The 20,063-nt window shown below is 42.6% G+C and overlaps 1 protein-coding gene across 4 annotated transcripts in view; it reads left to right on the forward strand.

Moving 5' to 3' along the window:
* Nucleotides 1–20,063, forward strand: part of NAALADL2 (N-acetylated alpha-linked acidic dipeptidase like 2) — a 1,094,482-nt gene that overhangs the window by 451,842 nt on the left and 622,577 nt on the right. For all 4 annotated transcript variants that reach the window (XM_059731159.1, XM_059731157.1, XM_059731158.1 and 1 more), the window contains one exon: nt 10,959–11,460. In XM_059731159.1, the coding sequence (XP_059587142.1) occupies nt 10,967–11,460 (494 nt within the window). In that variant the 5' untranslated portion in view covers nt 10,959–10,966. The remainder of the gene's footprint in view (nt 1–10,958; nt 11,461–20,063) is intronic.

The raw sequence follows: 20,063 nt of genomic DNA on the forward strand, positions 1-20,063 counted from the left end.
TGGCTGCTGCAGAATCAGCTGAATCTCTGAATTGAACAGGCCCCATCCCCTACCCTCTCTCCCAGTCCCATCAATGGCTGCCCTGCCCAGCCCCAGTGTCCTGGCACTTTAAAAAAAAAAAAAAAAAAAAAAAAAGCCCGGCACTCACCAGCTCCTGCCAGGTGGGGAGAGGGGGTGATCCCCACTGCACCCCACTGCCCTGCACTGTGTGGGGGGCTCTGCCACAAGCCCCCATCCCCCGCCTGCCTCCCAGCATCCCGCCATGGCTGCCCTGCCTGGCCCCACTCTCAGCTCTTTAAAAAAAGCGCTGCTCCTGCCAGGCAGGGGGGCAATCCCTGCTGCCCCCCCCCCCGAACTGCATGGAGGGGCTCTGCCACGAGGCCAGTGCAGCAGCTGATGAGTGCAGGGCTTTTGTTTTTAAGAGCCAGGAGCTGGGCCTGGGTGGGGCAGCTATGAGGGGCGGGGGCTGGGAGAGCAGGTGGGGAATGGGGGTTCATGGCAGAGCCCCCCATACAGCGTGGAGCAGTATGAGGCCGTGGGGATCACCCCCTCATCTGGCAGGAGCTAGTGAGTGGCATTTTTTTTGGTTTTGTTTTGTTTTTAAAGGACAGAGCTGGGGCCAGGTGGGGTAGCCATGGGGGGGCTGGGAGAGCGGGCAGGGGCCAGGGGGCACTCAGGGGAGCTGAGGGAGCAGGCAGAGGATGGGGCCTGGCAGAGGTCCCCTCATGGTCCCCTCTTCCATCCTCCCCTCCCCCACCCCCTACTTACTGGCATGGAGTCCAGGTCCAGCTCCCTGTGACGGCGAGTGGAGACTGCCTGAATTTCCAAAGCTCTCCAAATCTTTTCCAAATTGATTTGGAGAGCTTTGAATCAATTCGGACCGTTTTATAGGTCTCCTGATTGGATTTGGATTCGGAGATTCATCTGCCAAATCAGGCCAAATCTCCGCCAAATCCTGTCAGCACCTGAAGCTTTGCACTGCCCTACTGCCTATGCTCTAGAAAGAGAAAATTTCTCCCTTTTTGTCTGTCTGTCTCTAATCCATCCAGGGTTTTTTTAGTTCTTCTCTTTTTCCAGGATTTCAGTCCTCCATATTATATTTAAACCCAGGATCTTTGGCTTTCAGGAAGTGGAACGAGGCTCTTTAGAGCCTATGGCTTTGTCCGTTGTTCCATAACAGTTATCAAACATTTGTTGTGCGGTGATTTATTTTGAGTGCTTGTTTTCTTTCCAGCCTGCTATTATGCTAAGCCAATATGGTCATACAGTGAAAATCCTAGCATTCAGGTCAAAATAGACTACTTATACATGAATACAGAGAAGCACTTCTTCATTCAAAATGTTTAAATCGCTTTTCAAAATGGGATGTGGGCTCCTAAATTATTTCACAACTCTTTTAGCATTTTAGATCTGTAAGATGACACAGTTAATATATACTGGAATGCAAGTGCAGGATTTGTAGCCTTAAGCTAACTTATTTTTAATAATGACTTTAAGATGAGTGAGTCTGAATAATTCAATTGTAGGAATCAAACAGCAAAGAGGTCACCAGAAAAAATGGACTGAAAATTCTCCTACACAAATATTAGCACGGAAGGGGGGGGGGGAAAGGAGCACAAAGGAGTCCTGTGCAGTACTTACTTTGACCTAGTAAGAGCAAGTTATGCTTTAGCTTGCTCCTGCAGCTCAAGCAGAGTCAGCATTTTCAAATTAAGCCCCATTTGTAGTGATTTTATTTTTATATCAAGCTCAGTGATAAATTTGGCATACAAGACCTTCACCCCAGCAATGATTTATTTCTTGAACAAATAAGTAACTGATTGGATCTTTAAAACCTCAGGCCATTGGGGAAGAAAGATGTGGTGTGTTATTCTGAAACAGTTTGCATTTGAAGAGAAAAAAAAAAATGCATGTGGGAAGATATTAGAACATTTTGTAACCCATAATCAGTTGACTTTTTGAGGGGGAGGAAGGAAACATTTGAATAACTAATATTTTTCCCCCACTTGTACACATAGTAAATATTTTAAAAATTGCCTGGATGTTTTTGTATATTATAGGACATACCAACCTCACAAGAACCTGTGATGTGGTATGCAAACCCTACACAGGGTGGAAAGAGTTAAGAGGCTGCAGTGAGTTCAATCAGCCCCAGTCCCTGCACCTGTGTCAGGCCTGTGAAAAGGAGCAAAAGGAGACACCTGGCTTATTTGCAGACTGCAGGGAAGGAGGCTACATAAAAACCCTTTTGGAGGGAAGGCTGGCAAGTTCAGTGCTGAGCCTTTTGGGTTTATGTGGATCCCAATGGTGGTTTAATTCAGGCTTATGCAAAGGGTGTGCCTGAGGGGGAGAAGCAGTGGGATCTGAAAGCTGAACCCCAGAATCCGATGTATGAATAACCTCAGTGGTGAGTGAGAACTATGTCCAGCTGGGATGAAGTCTTTTTATTTTGTGTTTCCTTGGAAGTCTTGTCCAGAGGCTAAAGGTGGATGCCGATGTTAAAGCTGAAACTCAAAAGAAGGAAATGCGTGGTTAAGGGTAACACTGTGTGTTTGACTTGTGTCGTGTCTTTGGATACAGGACTCTGAGCTCTTCATGTAGTGGATGAGTGGACACCGAATGGCATGTGTGCATTAACCAGACTCTCCAAGTTGACTTCAAGGTTGCTATTTGACCGTCTCTTCATCTTGCCTCCCCACAAGTGAAACTATACACTAGTTGCTGCTTTCAAGGTGTTTTGTGGAGGTCTGTCCTTGCCTTCTAGTTACATGAGTAAGCTACAAGATGTCTAAGTGTTCAGCAAGATGGTGCCGCATCCCAAACAACGGCTCTTGACAATACAGTAATAAAATAATACTAGATGTGCTATTGAGTTGTTAAAGATTCTACTTCCACTTTTAAATGCCAGAAAATGTATGGTAGTTTTATACCAAAAGATAAATTCAGTTTTACAATTAGCTCTGCTCTGCATGGGTTCTTTCTCTTAAGTCTAATGTCTGCTGCTACAATGGTACACATTTTTTCCTATTGTGTATATATTGTTTATTCAGCTAGTGAAGCATGAACAACAAATAATTATTGTCATTTGTTTTTTATCTGGTCGACATGCAGACTGACAATTAAATAAAGGACTCTTAATGTTCCTACTGTAACTAAAACAATTGCCAAGGCCATTTCACAAAAGAAAGTAAGGAAAAAAAAATCATTATCATGAAAAATTAAGGACGAGATGATGGAAATAACACACAATTATCTGAATTACTGTGCAGTGTAGCATTGTTGTTTGCACTGCTATTGTCAAGGTTATTACCACTTCCTCTGCAAACCTCTAGCTTCAGGGATTTATAACTCTAGCAAACAAATCTGGCTAGGACTGAAACTTGGCATCAACTGATTTGATAGAGCAATGAATTGTTGTCATACCGTTTTTAAAGACGTGTGCGTATTTTGATTTCGAGAACAGGTGCAGCCATTTGCCCTTTAAACAGATGACATTATTTCAGTTTTTGGGGGTTGCCCAGACACACAATTATTACAGGGAGTTAAAGCAAAAACACTTTGGATAAACTGAGACAGGAAAAATAAGGACTAAAAAACACCCTTAAAATGAGATTCGCCAAGCATTGCAGCTATTTCTTATTGCAAACTGAAAGGGAAGTGCTCTAGAACCCTCGTGTGGACATTGGTTGGTAAAGGCTGACTTCTCAGTAGTAGGATACTTTAAATCGGCTGTCAAACTCATCTGGTTACTGGGCTGGTCTGAGGGCTAAATTGGGACTGACACCCTGTGCAGCACCTGTGGCACCAGGTCCAGCCCATATGCTGCATTTGCTATGCCAAGGCCAGCACAAGACATACGCACCCCACCGTGGGCTGAAGTACATGGAGTAAATCTGCGGTCAGTCCAGCAGGTTGCTGCATGCAATGTGCACCCCAGACTGACCCCTCTGCTGCCTGCAGGGTATGCAGCCAGTCTAGTCCCACATGCAGCACACACTAGCCTTAGGGCTCTGTGTGGTCCAGTGAGCGTGGGCTGGACTGGTGCTTCATGTAGCACAGGAAGCCTGGGGTATGGGCTACATGTGGCATCCCAGACTAATCTCTGTGCTGCCTGCAGGATGCAGGGCCAGGGCTGGTGCATGGGGTCAGACCAACAATTCACAGAGCAAATCATATGGCTCCATGGGCTGGATGCAGCCCATGGACCATGTTTGACATCCCTTCTCTAAGTGGCTTTTTTTTTAATTCCAGTCTTCTGTATATCATCGAGGAAGTGTTAAGCAGTGCAACCCTTTCTATGAGTGAGCCCACTACTGATCTCTCAGCTATTTATGGTGTATAGGGCTGTACTTATAACTTGCCACAGAAACAGTTAGTAGCATCAGTCTAAATCTGGAAGCTTTTGTCAAAGATCTCACTGTTGCGGGATCTAAGATTGCCAGACAATAGTATGGCATTGGGAAGCTTGGGGTGTTTCTTGCTAAATATCCACAGCCCAGAGTCAGGGATTGTGGCTCTGACACGGCAGTTGTGCAAGAAGTAATGTAGTTAGTTGCCAAGGAAAATAGTAGTAATCTGGTGTCTAACCATTACAACTTATTCCCACAGTGAAATGCAGTTGCATATGAACGTAAACTTTAAAGGATCTTGGGCTACTGTGTATTAGGGGAATATTCAGCTGCATTTTTAGGATAGCTTTTGATGTTCACATCATGCAGGCTCAGGCTCAGATCCCTTGTAAAAATATTTAAAAAATCACAATAGGGGATGTTTCTAATGGTGAGACTAAATAGCCATTGGAGCAACTTGCCAAGATAGGTGGTGGTTTTCTCTTGAGATCTTTAATGGGAGGGCAGGTATTCATGGAAGTACACATGGTTGTCTGTATTATGCAGGAGTTGAAACTAAGAGATCATAATAGACCTTTCTTGAGCCTTACAATCTACTAATATCCTTGGTGCCTAAGCATATTATGTCAGCATCTTTGTACTATTTTCTTTTCCCCCTCCTTATTTCTACCTTTCAATATATTTGAATGTTCTCTATGGTCTCATTTATAATCTCTGAAATGAAGTTATCTTCCATAACCACTTAGGACATGAACTGAAACTAGAAAAAGACTGGTTATTAAAATTACAGTTGGCAAAGGTAAAGTCATAATGAGCCTTGGTCTTGGCTGGGGACTCTGGGCTCTGCTAGAATATAACTGGAGTTATGCCTATTTACTCCAACAATGAATTTGTATGAGGGGCGTAGGCTAGGGGTTTTAAAACCAAGTTGAATTTTGAATTTCAGTTAATCTAACTAGCTGTGGTAATTTGAGGGGAGAAAAGTAAAACAGCTGAGAGATTAAACTTTAAAAAGTGGCTGTGCTCATGCAGAGTAACAACCATTTGAAAAAAATTCATAAGAGTCTTTATATGGTGTGGTTAAGTACATATTTAAGTGACCTTTATTAATACACATTTCACTGAGCAATAACATACCTTTTAAAATGTCATAAATGCATAGGGTACTTGCATGCTGCCAATGTACAGTGGTTACCATTAAAAAGCCAGTAGTTATGAGCAGTTGCCCCACCACAGGAACTGAAATTCTGCTATTATTTCTTATTCCACGTTGAGGGTGATATTGTAGGAATTGCTGGGAAATGCTGACATTTTTTAAATGGCCTTTAAAATGACCAGAATAGCTCTAGAGTGAAAAATATGTATCTTAAAATCACCTATAATGATTGGGTTTATTTTCAAAGGAACATAGGCACACAAAAAAAAATTCAAATCAGTTTATAAGAGAAATCAATAAAAATGGGAGTTTCAAAAGTCATGTTTGCCAGCTCTTACTAAATGCTACCTTTTTAAGGATGATAGTTTTACACTTGTCATGCAACCCAAGCCCGAACCCACTAGAAGAACACTATGGGCACATCCCCATGAGCGCATGCATGCAGTTGCATCGCCTCAAAGCTATGCCACGATTTGTCCTGTATGTGCAGGCTTGTGGCGATGTGCCCTATGAGTCTCATTAGAAAACCCATTGCATAGAATTAAGTACAAATATATAAGGCCCCCTCGACACATTCAGAGGTATTTCACAGTTGACCAGTGCATTGCGCAGTTACCTTAAGACCAGCTACACATTGAAATAGCTGTAACATGATAAAAAACTTCAACCAGCTGTAAAGTTAGACCTCAAAAATGTATACTAACTTTATAGCTGGTTGCTATTGGGCTTTAATTTGCACATGTACTAGGGTCTCCCTTGTGGCTAGGAGCCCTTTCAGCTGATGGGGCTCCCAACTGCAATGGTGCAGCACCATGCCCAGCATGAAAGCCCCAAGCCCTAGGGCTCAAGACAGCCATGACCTGCCAGGCTCGGGGGTGAAAACCCCTGAACCCTGGGGATTGAGGCAGCCACGCTTGCTAGGACTTGGAGGGGGGTGGGGGTGAAACCCCTGGGCCCTAAGGATTGAGGCAGCTACAATCCACAGGGCCTAGGGGTTTAACGCACCCCCGAGTCCTAGGGATCATGGCTGCCATGGTTCCCCAGCCCTTAGCGTACGTGGGGCACTCCTGTGACTGGGAGTCCCCTCAGTTGAGAAGCTCCCAGCCACAGGAGCTTGCTTTCTGGTGCATGGGGAGCCTGCGACAGGTCTCCCCCTGTGCCAGTGCTAAGGTGTGATGAGATCTAACGCTCAATACAACAATCGCATGGCATGGCAGGAGGTGCGATTGTGTGGATTGTGCATTAGATCCCATCGTGCCTTTACCTGCACATGTAGAGGGTGTCTAAGTCTCCACAGGGTTATGGCTTTATTGCTTAATCTTGCAAAGAGGCTGACAGTACAGGTATAACAAGGTAGTTTTTGTGCCTAAGTGATGGCAGCAGCCAGGCCGGCTGTGGCCATTGCTTCTATTTTTGTGCCCCCTTCCGTCCCCACTGTTACGTTGCTTGGTTGACAGTTTGGTTTTTGGTTTGTGAGGCGCCAAAACACATGCATAATCTCATAACTAAGTGCTTTGCCGGGGAAAGGCGTCACATTGCTCAGCAGCTTGCAGGATCAAGCCTATAACTCTTCTAGGAGAACTGGCAACAGGCTTAAGAACCAGTTTATTATGTCCTTGTTAATGAAGGACAGCTCACCCCCAGCGGGTCTTTAACAGTTAAGGCAGACACAATCAGCTCTGAATGTTGTCAGTTTCTATTAGAAATTTATTTAAATGTAGGTTTTAGGGCCTTCATTTAGGTGCACTTTGTTCTGATTTTAAAACTGTTTCAGTCTGCTGATAAGCAAACTGAACCAGCTGCCTACCTAAACTTAAATCACATGTGGAAGGCTTTTCAGGATTATATTCCAAGTAGATGAAGCTATGCAACCTGTATATTTCCTTGCAGTGATTGACTGAAGAATAGCCTAGTGATTGAGAAGTACTAGTGAAAAATAAAGATATGACAGTGGCATCAAGTAAAACTAGCAATGGAGTTTCAACCCTTGGAAGGTGGCAAGACTTTGAATTCCTTTCAGAGATGGTCTTAAGATCATTTAAATATCTTCCTGTCTTTTAAAATCCTAACAGAAAGGCTTTCTGTGGACTATCTGAAGCTAATTCTCTGAGTAGTCTCATGTCTGCTATTCTGCCTGTAACTTTGACAGTTTACAGTGATACTTTTTTACTTGCTTCCAGTGTAGGCATTGGGGGAGTTTTCATTCCCTCCCCACCCCGATTAGGACTGGTGCATTTGGGTGGAAAATACGTGTAGTGGCTTAGCACTTATTGCTGTGTATCTGAAGTAGGTATTCCATTGGCTGTTGCAAGCCTGCTTGATGTTGAGACATTTAAATAAATGGCAGATGCAGTGTAGGGAAATGGATTTATAAATCGGGTATTGTATAGAGTACGATGCACTTAAAAAAAAAACATACAACAGGCTGTTTCAACGTATCGATGCATGTCTTCTTTATTCCCATTACAAAATAAATAAATGTTTGGAAAGCATAAACTAAATTTCTATCTTGCGATGCAAAGTAGGTTCATCCAATATGTGACCTCAAAAATGCTTTCTGGAAATGCTTTTTTTTTACTTACGTAAAGAAAATATATCTATGGGTAACAAGAGGGAGAAAGTAGTAGTATGGATGTCAGTCAGATATCCATCACTGTGAGGAGTTAATATGTGTATTTGCATTTCATTCTAATTGATGGGTCTGTCCGATGTTTGAAAAGCGTTAAATTGCTGATGCTCATGTGATGGAATGTCTATTGTCAAAGTATGGATGAAAACTGAGCCTCATCACTGCAGTCAGTTTAAAAATGATTTGTAGAGAATTGACTTTGAATGTTTGTATTAGAGGTCAGAGTTCCACTTAGAAGGCTCATGCTGCAGTGGAAACATCTAGAAGTGCCACAGAGATGCTTTAATATTAAATAAATGGTTTAGGTAAGAATACCAACTTAGCAATGATTTTGCTTTATTAAATTGGAAAAAAAGTAACTGGAGCAAAGCAGCCAGGACAGTTTCTAAGCAAATTTATCAGTCATTCAGAAACTCTGCATTTAAATACCTCTAAGTTATAGATCACTTGATCCAAACGGCAGCCCTTTATTGACGTGCAAGTACAATAAAGTGTTGCCTTGACTGAAATTTCATTCTTAACCCAATGTTCTACTTTTGAAGTCAGACCATTAAAGTTATTGTATGTATACATCATAGTAGCATTATTTAGATAGCAAGTAAGATGAAATCTCTGTACAAAAATGAACATGTGAAACCATTGATGGCTCCAAAATGATTTTGAAGGACATTTATACATATTTATTTTATAACTATTTGGGGTGGGGGGTATTCATTGGATTACTCCTCTATTAAAGAATTATAGATATTAAAGGCATAAAATATTGTTCAAATTAAAGGAAAGTTCCCTTGTCAGTACTGGAATGTTTTCTATATCCCTCTAATATATTATGCCATTAAATGATGCTTATTCTTTGAAACCAAATGGAGAATTAACATTGAGACTAAGTACAGATAGTCAAAAAGCCCGGGGCTTAATCAATTCAATCTTCACAGGTTTCTCTAAACTGCATAGAATAGACTGATAATGAATGAATTGATGTTCACTTTTGAATTGGAAAGGCAGCCAGATGCCTGCAGTCACCCAGACCAGAAGCCATGGGGCACTAGAGAATACCTCCTAGCCTGCTGACCACTGCTGAGGGCACCTTAATGCAGCCAAGCTGGACCCATCCTTAACTGGCTGCCCAGTATGTTCCCCCCGGCAGCCCAGGGGGGGAACAGTCCCTCCAGCTCAGGGTCCAGCCAGCACTGAGCAGCAGTCCACATGTGGGGGATCCCTGTACCTCTGGGAGGTTTCCCCCCCGCCTTGCCAGGGTCCCCCCAAGTCCTGTGGTTGGTGCAGAGGGGTAATCTGCCCCCTACCATCCCTCAGTGCAGTCCAGTGCCAGCTTGGCCCTAGGCTGGAGGAAGTTTTATCTCCCTCCTCCTTCCCCCCACACCAGCACCTGTAGGAGCAGGTCTAAGCCATCACTAGACCACATGGGAGAGTTTCATAGATTTCATAGACATTAGGGCTGGAAGGGACCTCGGAAGATCATTGAGTCCAACCCCCAGAGTTGGAGGGGGAAATTACCCCTCTGCGCTGGCATCAGGTCTTGGGGAGTGGGGGGGAGCGGGAATACCCCCTGAGGTGGTGGGATCCCTCTATGTGAGGTGCTGGCTCAACCGTAGGCTGGAGGGACTATCCCCCGCCCCCCCCCTCAACACCCAGTGGTGTGGCAAAGGTGGCACTGGACCATGCTGAGGAATCGGGGTGGTGGGGAGGAATTCCCCTCTACATCAGCAGCGGTGCTCAGGGGAGCCTGCTCAAGACAGGGGAACCCTGCTGTGGCTTGGGGATCCCTCCCATGTAGGCTGTTGTGGAGTACCAGCTCAGCCCCAGGTTAGAGGGACTGTTCCCCCAGCGCCTTTGGGGGTGGGGCTAAGCTGGACCATGCTGAAGGATGGGAGGTAGGTACTGCCTCTCTGCACTGGCTGCAGGGCTTGGGGTGCCCTGCCTGCTACGGGGGACCCCCTCTGAGGCACAGGGATCTGGGCTGGCCCCGGACTGGAAGGACTGCTTCCCCCTCCCTCCCACCTGCGTGTCGGTGACTTTTGTGGGCTCCAGGGGAAAGCCTCACATGTTAGGGATTAGGCCTGAGCTGGAAGAGTTTCTGTTCCCCCTTCTCCACCCCAGCTGTCCTGCCAGGCGGACAGGCACAGCCTGGACCAGGGCTGAGCAACAGAGGCTTCACTGCCTCGGCTGCATGACAGCCCAGGGGTGGGGGTGACCTTCCTTGGCTGGAGCAGGCAGCAGGGACCAAGGTTAGTTTGCCCGTCCTGCGAGGCAGGGTTTGTGGCGGAGGTGCAATGCATTCTGGGATGTTGGGGGACTATGAGTTAACTTGAATCTGGAGAGGATCTGGGACAGAAATTTGATAGACTGGTTTAACCTAAATCAATTAAGTTTGATCCTGCATGTATCCAGATCTATCTTAAACCTGTTTCGGTCATTTTGAAACCGGTTTATATACATTGAATGTCTGTTTCCGTTACAGGTTTAAACTGGTTTCTGATTAGGTAAACCAGTTTGTGTGTAACATCTGTCCTTAGCCTGTATGATTGCATTAGAGGCCAGAATTCCATTCAGGGGCCTTATGGTGCCTCTGAACACTGGAAATGATGACTCTCAAATGCTTCTGATCAGTATATTTAAATTTTACACACAGAATGAAGTATTGCAGACCTAATTCTCCCTTCAGGTATGCATGCACAGTTCTTTTGGACCTTTTGGGAAGACAGAAACTGGATCTGCAGAATTTTAAATATTTGTCATGCACACTGGAGCAAACACTGATATTTCCCTCCCCCTCCCCCCCCCCCGCCCCTTATTTTTTAAATAGGTAAAAAGATGGCTTATCACAAAGTAAATGCAGACCAGAGACCACAGGGGCCCTCTCAGTACCTTGACAGTGATGACCTTCAGGCTACTGCCCTGGAGCTGGAATGGGACATGGAAAAGGAACTGGAGGAGCCTGGCTTTGACCACTTCCGACTGGATGGCACAGCCCAGCACCATTTGGGAATCTCCCAGAATCCTGATCTTGACCTTGAGCCCATTCAGCCCTCAGCCTCTCCTAAAGGAAGATTTCAGCGACTTCAGGAAGACCCGGACTATGTCTCGCATTATACAAGACCGGCATCAAAGAGCAACCGCTGCAATTCTTGTCAGATACTTAAACTTTTCTGCACTGTTTTGACTTTATTTATTTTTGGACTTGTGGTAGGGTATTATGCACACAAAAAATGCCCTCCTTCCCCTGCAACTGCAGAACCAAATGATCCTCACCCCTATGGTGAAATCCTCAAGGAAATCAAAGCTGAAAATATTCAACAGATTTTCAGGTAAGTACCTTGATATGTCATTGTTTAATAGTGCCTAGTGTATTTTTGATCATAGTCAAAGAATGTGTCACCTTTTTGGTATGTTCTGCATGATATTTTTGCTTAAAATCCTTGAGTTGTGCTATTTATGTTTTCTCATGAGACTTGGAAGCTTTGCTTCAGATGCACTTTAAAGAAAATTAGCCTGGGAAAAGAATAATATATAAATTATAATTGAGAGTCATCATTACAACAATTGTTTTAATGGCCTAAACCAGGGCAGCAATCCTATGGTAAGATTTATCATTATTGTTTGGTGGTTTTAATTAGGGAATATTTTTCTGTTTAAAACTTTTGCATGGTCATTATTGTGAGTCAGACAGTTGAAAGCAAGTATTTGAATTGGCTGTCTCTTATTTTTTTTACACAAGTTTCAGAGAGGAGTTATATATCAATTACTTTTTTACACCAGAATCTAGAAAACTATATCCTTAAAAAGCAAACAAATGTATCTAGGAAGAGATACCCTTCTGGTGCCTAGGTTGGAGAATCGAGAAGTAAACTGATATACAGTGTACCAAGTTGTTAGACCCAGTCTGGTGCAGCTTGTTCACTTGAAGCAGGTGTTGCCCCTGCAGAATTACAGTGCATTTTGGTGCTTTTTCTGAAGTCTGAGCTTGGATTACATATGAATTCTAAGTTTTTTTTGGTTTTTTTCTCACTTGACCGTGGTAAACTATAATTTAATTTCTCTCATCACATGTTAGTAAGAAGGTCCTCCTATTATATATGCCAGTGGAGTTTGTCTCGGGCTTCTGAACTCTGGGCCATTCTTATGGCTTATTTTAGGAACAGAAGGCTGGAGCTCTCTTTTGAAATAGGAGTAAAAATAGACAAATGATGGCTCTGAGTCTGGAAGCTCTGAAAGTCTAATCTGCTCAGGAAGGAAATGGGGGTAAACTGTACAGTTTGGTCTAAGGCCCCAGTCCTGCAAATAGTTTTGTAGGAGTTGGGCATTAAGGATTATTGTTTCAGATAAAATTGAAGGCAAACCCAACAGACAGCTGGTTCTTTGAAGTCAGAAGAGAACAGTTTGGCATCTTACTGTTTCAGATGGTGATATCGAATCTACTTTATAAAGCTTGTGTTTCAAACCAGAAATACATAATTTGATTAGTTTCCTTGGTCCTGAGAGAGCACATGAACGAGCTTGGGCCATATGCAAATAGGGATGATGACCTTGTAGAAGTCTGAATAATATATATGCGCTGCTTTTGCCTTTATTATTTTTAACCTGTCTTAATTCTGAAGGTCTTGTAATGCTTGTTATAAAGTATTAGTCATTTAAAAGAGTATCATCAAGCAAAGGTCTTTTGAGTTGACTCTATAACATTGACAGTAGTTTTCCTAAGTCCAGTCCTTCAGTCTGAGATGTTTTGCAAATTGTGCTGTTTTAAGTTGCTTCTCAACAGCTGCTTGGCAATCCTCAGAACTAGAGCACTGAAGCTTGTACATGTGTTGCCTAAACACTAAGGAACACAAAGAGGCTGGAAAAAAACCTGGCAAGAATGAAAACATTAATTGGCAGAATTATTTTTAAAATGGTACTTTTAATTACTTGGGATAACTGACAGCCGCTTAACTTGCATTTTCTAAATCCTAGGCAGAATGGCATTCATTTAATTTTTGTAACTTACTTCTTGGACCAGATTCAACAATGATAAGAGGATCTATTAACTGTCATGAAAAATGATTTAGAAGGAAAACTTATGCAGTGCATGATAGCATGAATCTTCTTCAAAACAAGGTTCATATAATCTTGATGCAGAATAAAGTCCAGGGTAAGAACTTCTCATAAGTAAGAAATGCCTTGCAGTCTTAAAGCCCATTGAAGTAATGGGAAATATTTCTACTGAATTTTTTTGCTAGGCCTTGGATCAGATGGCATGTCAAAGGAGTGAAACCCATTTGCAAAAAAATGGATCAGTGAGTGGGTCTCGCAGGGTAGCAGTTATAGTCCCTCTGCAAGTTGCACCGATCATCAACACAACTAGAGCCACTTTGTTGTACATTAGTGGCCCAACCCCACTGAGTCCTTTTATATTGGACTTGGGGTAGCAAATAATGTCCCATTGCACATATTTGTTCAGCTTCTCAATTGGTGGTCTCTTAGAGCAGGTATTATGTAAAGCTTCTGTGTAGATGGATGGGTTCCATCCGAAGCGTTTCCTCAACAAATGCTGTAGACATCATCAGATAATGAAATAGTCTTGACAGTCCTTTATGCTTTACACCTTATTTCCCATGTTACATAAACAGTTAAGAACTTCAGTGCAATTTAGGACAAGTGCTTTGGTTAAATTTTAGCTTTGTGATGTATCCCAGGTAAACATTACCTTTGTAAAATATTTAAAACACCCAACAGGGAAACACTGAAAAAGGTGCACAAAAATAATAGAAATCGGCTTATTCATGCATGACCCAGACTTTGGCATGGCTAAAATCATTTGAGTTAAATATTAACCCGCTTAAATGTATATGAAAGGGGCCATCTTATATTTGGAGTAAATTCAGTGATGGTGTAATCATGCACAGCTCTACAGCCACCACCACTCAAATTATGGCATCTTAGTGGAATTGTATCTGCTTATGTCCCACTAACTTTATTTTTGGAGAACCCAAAGGAAGCAAGAGGGACAGTCTGTACCATACCTTAACTCCCACCTGAATATATGGTAAATCCCAACAGGACCAAAATCTCATTTTCAAAAGCACTTACTTGGGAGTAACCCCCCAGGCAACGAAGTGTTATTGCAAATTGGTCAGTGCGGTGGGGAGGAGGAACAGAAATGATCAGTGTTTGGAGTCAGAGGCGCAGTTTGCTGTCCCATTAAATGGTACAGTGTGCTGATGTGGTATAATTGGGTTGGTTCTGTAATCCTCTGTCATCTTATATTTGCACCCCTCTTGGCTGAGTTTGGTACCAGTGGGGGCACAATTAGAGGGGATTTTTTTCTTTCCACATTCAGGGCCAGTAACTACCCATTAGTCCTTTAACTGCATGATGGGATGTAATGGTAATGGTGGTACAAGAAAGATCCTGGTTACAATTTTCAAAAGCGGATAAACTGCATATTCAAAAGTAGCTTAGCCTTTTAAGAGCCTAAATCCTATTGAAATCAGTGAAATGTAAAGGCTTTATTTTTCTAAAGTTGGAAAATGCCTAGAGATGCCATTCACTGAATTTAAAAAATGCTTATATTTGAAGCATTTTTGGTGCTTAACTCCTATTGAAAATTGCCTCTTTGTGCTTAATTCGCCCTTGAAAATGGGGTGTTTTGTTCCTAATTCTCCTAAACACGTAAGGGTTTTTTCTTTTCTTTTTTTTCCTGTTTCTTCTACTTGTGCATAGGGGGACATGAAAGTGCTGAAGAAAGGTTTTTACACCCTGACATCATTACGTAGTCTCGTATTGCCTCACAATTCCTCTTTATAGCATGTCAAATTATTATCAGATGTGCAGTTTTGCAGGGTCACGTTAATAACAAGTAAACTGAACTTGTCATTATAAATTAAGGAATACTGTGCCCTCTATACTGTAAAATAAATAAACCCTTTCCCACTATACCATAATTGTTTTTTGCTTATAAAATTTTTACAGAAAAATAGTAATGAATAAAATAATTCAATGGGTGACATTTTGGCAATTGCCTTCAGTGGGGGTGAGGATTTAACTGAACATGTTTATTGGCACGACGGAGTCCAGGTGACAAATACTGAAGAGCAGTAAGAAAGAAAACTCTTCAAAGAAAAAATAAACTTCCAAGCCATTCTTAGAGGAAAAATGGAATTCTAAATATGACTTGAGACAGTATATTATTTGAGTAGCCCCAGGTATCTCTGACCAATGAGATTATAGTACCTTTCTACTGAACCCCACTTTTAGTACATGTAAATAATTTTTAAATGTCAATAACCTTTTTGTTTCTTGATTAACTCTGGTCTGGGAATGAACACCATTCCCAAACTCTCTTAGGTGTATCATGGCATGCCAGTCACCCCTACCATTTCTTGTGAACAATAAGTAATGAGATTAATAATAAATCATATGAAAGTCCAGGGGGCACATATATACAATATGGGCTACAATTGCAAAGACTATCAAAGTAAACATGTAGTTTTATGGAAATGAACTCTTGGGATTTTTGTTACTGTTTACTCGGCTCTGTTCCCTGCTCATGGGGGGTTTTTTTGCAGTCACTTTCAGGTAAATTCAGGGCAGCTGCACATACAACAGAAAATCCTGTACAAGTAGAATGTATTAGTTTATCTCTTTAAACATTGAACAGATCCCTAAAAGCAGGCGTTTCCATAAATATAAAAATATAGCCTAGACTCTTTAACCAGACATATTGTGAAGATTCTTGGTTTTGAGTTGGGTTTAATTGAATTTCACAAGCATTTTGGACAGATGCATGTGTATGGGGGAGGAACAGGGCAAGATTACCAGTTAGCAAACAACTTGGATCTGTTGGTTCACTTCCCCTTTAAGAATGCAATGTTTTCATTTTTTGTGATTAATTTGGAAGTCAACTTTATGACTGCAGCTTTTGACAATGTATATGAGTAATACCTATTAGGAAATATATAGTCAAAATATCTGTTGAATTTTCGTGATGTTCAGACGGTCTGCTTTGATTGCTAGAGCTGCCTGGTAACACTTCTCTGCATTGCTGCTGTCTCTGTGCATTTTATTGTGCTTGTTACAGAAGCTTTGCAATAATGTCAACATGAATTAGTGCTAAGTATAATGTGGGGATTCATTTTACTATGTTGTGAAGCATTTTATATCTGCCACCTCCTTTTTAAATTAATACTGGTATTGTGTGGTTGTATTAAAGTAGTACCTGAAGGCTCCAATCAAGTGTTTGTCCCGTTGTTCTAGGCATCAGAAGTAACAATAGTAAGAAACAGTCCCTGCCTTGAACACCTTTCAGTCCAAACAGACAAGGCAGTCAAAGGATGAAAGCCTAAAAACGTGTCCTTTACAAAGACTTGAATGTATCTGAACTAATGCCTGGGCCCCAGTTCAGTAGTTTCCAAAAGGAATTGTTTGGCTTTGTTATATTTCCCCCCCATCCAAATGTTTTGCTGTGTTTAAAGATAATACTCTTTGTTCTGACCAGGAATTTCAGCTTTTTTAAAGGACGGCAGTCTCTCAAGTACTAGATTTCTAGGCCATTCAGAATGTTTCATTTCACTAAGATTGAGATGCATACTGGGTTTGACCTTTCTAAACTTATATTATGAATTCATTTTCAGTATTTTTTTTTCCCGAAAGAGAGAAAATGTTCTGGTCTAAAAATGTCAAAATAGGACATTCATTTTATTTTGTAAAAGGTTTGATTGAATAAATAATATAATCTTTCAATGAAAATAGTATGTTTTGGTAAGTATTTTAAAGATAATGTTCTGACCAGATCTACGAGTGACTCATGCTTCAGAGATCAATGCAATTTAACAGCTTCAGGCTCCATCCCAAAGAGGCATCATGTAAAGATAGAATTATTTTCTTTCTAAGGCATGGGATACTGGTTTCTCTCAACCTAAAGAAAGATAGTTAGCCATGATTATCAGATTGCTGTCAGATGTAGTTGTATTAGAATTTATACTGAGCTCATGACGTGCTGTTTTCTTTTCTTTTTTTGTTCTTTACCAGTAATAGTTGGGGGGGGGGGGTTGTTTTGTTTTGGTTTTTTTTGCTAGCTTTCCTTAATTTTTTTTTAATACAAATGTCCATATGTTCCATGTCCAAGACAGATTTTAAGGGGGAGTTTTTGCCTAGCTGTCTCAGCTATTTCTTGAGTTGTCATTAACTTCAATCTCCTAGTCATTTATTATTGGATTTACTTTTTTTTTTCTTAGTGTTCTTTCACTTGATATAATTGTGAAAACCTTTCATGCTGCCCTTAACTGTTTTGGCCAGTATTAACTGGATTTTACTTTCCTTCTCTTTTCCCTGTAATCTGTGACTAACTGAATATTCTTGCTACCTTGTTTTCCATTTTCAGCTTTCATTAGATTTTCATTGATCCTCATCTTTGTGCATCACCATGGGAAGCTATGCTAGAAATATTGTAGTTGATACTGTCTTCTGTTTTGGAGAAACCATGGACTATGGGTAGGGACCTACCAAATTTGTGATTTCTTGCAGTTTTTGCAGAAACCATGATCTTTGGTCCACCTCCACAAAAAAGTACAGGGATTGCAGAAAGACATGAAATCAGGACCAAGCTGGGGAAGGGAGAGAAGCTGCAAAAACAGAAAAAGGATGGGAACCTGGGTGTCCTGAACCATGAGTGGAAGGGGTAGGGAGGAGATTTTAGCAAAAGAGTGTGGTTGCCACGCCCTCCTCCCCCATGCATTAGATTTGACTATGGGTCCCTGGAAGTACCACCTTTTCCCTGGAGATGAACAGATGGCCATCTGTTAATCTCTGGGGAGGGGTGAGACTTCTGGGCCAAATCAGAAGTATGTGTGTTGGGGGGGGGGGGGCATCATACTCCACCACAAAAATGGCACCCAGTGCTGCACTTGGACCATGAAATCAGGGGCCAGCTGCTCTGTATTCAGTAGGTCCCTACCTAATGGGCCTTTCAAGGGCTGCTTGGGAGCCTTCAGCATTCTCCCACATGAAAAGGTATATGTACCTCTCCCTTTGTACCTTTAATCAAATGTCTTAATTCCCCCAAAACTTGATTTCTTACAATTTACTACCGGTTTATTGCTGCACTCTGTGATATCTTCCCAGGCTATATTGAATTTAAATGGATCATAATTATTAGGGCTGTGCAAGGCTTTGGGCTGTGCTTCTGATCCGGAGAAGCTTCAGACGCTTCAGCATCCAAAGCAGCATGTCCGGATCGAAGTGCTGGCGTCCTCATGCTTTCTGAAGTGTTTTGGAGCTTCCAAACCGCTTTGGAAAATCTTCAGAGCCGCCTCGGAGATCCGACCATAGGGTATATTGGGGAATCAATGAAATATCTATAACTTTGTTGTGCTTTGTCTGATTTGGGTGAAACTTGCAGGGGTGCTGGCCTCTGCTGAGAGCGTGAAGCCTGCCAAGCTTCAAGAAGATCAGTGCAGGAGTTCGGGGGGAACTGCACCCCAAATTCTTGAAAGAAAAACTCATGTCACATCTGTGTGTTACACCACAGGGAGGTTGAAAACTGCAGGGGTGGTAGCTCCTGGTAAGGCCACAAAGCCTGCCAAGTTTAAGAAGATAGGTGCAGGGGTTTGGGGGGAGCTGCACCTCAAGCTGCTGACAGGCAAAACTTGTGACATAGATGACCCTGTGTGTGTTAAGGCGTAACGGGGTGAAAGCTGCATGCCTGCTAGCCCCTGCTGAGGCTACAAAGCATGCCAGCTGTCAAGGAGGTCGGTGCAGGGGGTTCTGGGGCCCTGCACCCCTAGCTGCTGACAGACAAAACTCATGACATGGTTGCTTGTGCAACTAACACTATCTTGGGGCAGTTGATTGTCTGTATAGATTATTTCCTATTCTTAGTCTATGGTTTTGTAGGTGTTAATCCTTGCTCCTTAACTCGTTATGTAGTAGCCAGGTACTATGTGTTGAGCTGGTCCCTGAGTGAATCATGATTAATTGGTAACTAGTAAAGCAGTAGCCTAGCCAGGCCTGCAGTAGTCCCTCCCTCCCCACCGCCCCAAGACAGACACAGTTGCACAATCACCCATGTCACGAGTTTTGCCTGTCAGCACTTAGAGGTGCAGGGCCCCAGAACCCAGAAGCCCCGCACCTATCTCCTTGACACCTGGCAGGCTTCATGGCTGCAGCAGGGGCTACCATCCCTGCAGTTTTCACCCCCCTGTGGTGTAACACACACACACACACACGTGACATGAGTTTTGCTTTCAAGAATTTGGGGTGCTGTTCCCCCCAAACTCCTGCACCAATCTTCTTGAAACTTGGCAGGCTTCATGCTCTCAGCAGAGGCTACCACCCCTGCAAGTTTCATCCAAACCAGACAAAAAACAACAAAGTTATAGATATTTCATTGATTCCCTATTATACCCATGGCTGGTTCTCCAAGGCAGCTTCGAAGCTTTGGAGCTGCTTCAGCCGGATAGAAGCAGGAACCCAGTCCGGATCGGATCCCTGGCATCCAAAGCAGTTGGATCCGAAGCTGGATTGAATAGCTGCTTCCTTGCACAGGCCTAATAATTTATTGCATCCTATTTTCTGTTACATAACCTTCTAAACTAAGTTGCATCAGAGAAAATTAGGGCTGGAAGGGACCTCATGAGTTCATCTAGTCTAATGCCAGGCTCAGGGCAGGCTCATCCCTGACTAAATCATTGCAGTCAAGTGTTTAACTACCCAGCTCTTCAAAGGTTCCAAAGATGGCAATTCCTCAGCTTCTCTGAGTAGGTAGTTCCAATGCTAAACCTGCCTTTTGTACCATGGGTCTTGTTTCAGGAATTTTTTTATCTTTTCCCATTCTGGAGGGCAATGACAGATTCCTACTCAAATAACTAAACTCTGTGGGAAAGGATAAAAAGCATTCTCACTATAAAATAGTTGGTCCCTAGAGCACATGGGGGGT

This window comes from Alligator mississippiensis, chromosome 7 (genome assembly GCF_030867095.1).
Source record: "Alligator mississippiensis isolate rAllMis1 chromosome 7, rAllMis1, whole genome shotgun sequence".
NCBI classification, from domain to species: Eukaryota; Metazoa; Chordata; order Crocodylia; family Alligatoridae; genus Alligator; species Alligator mississippiensis.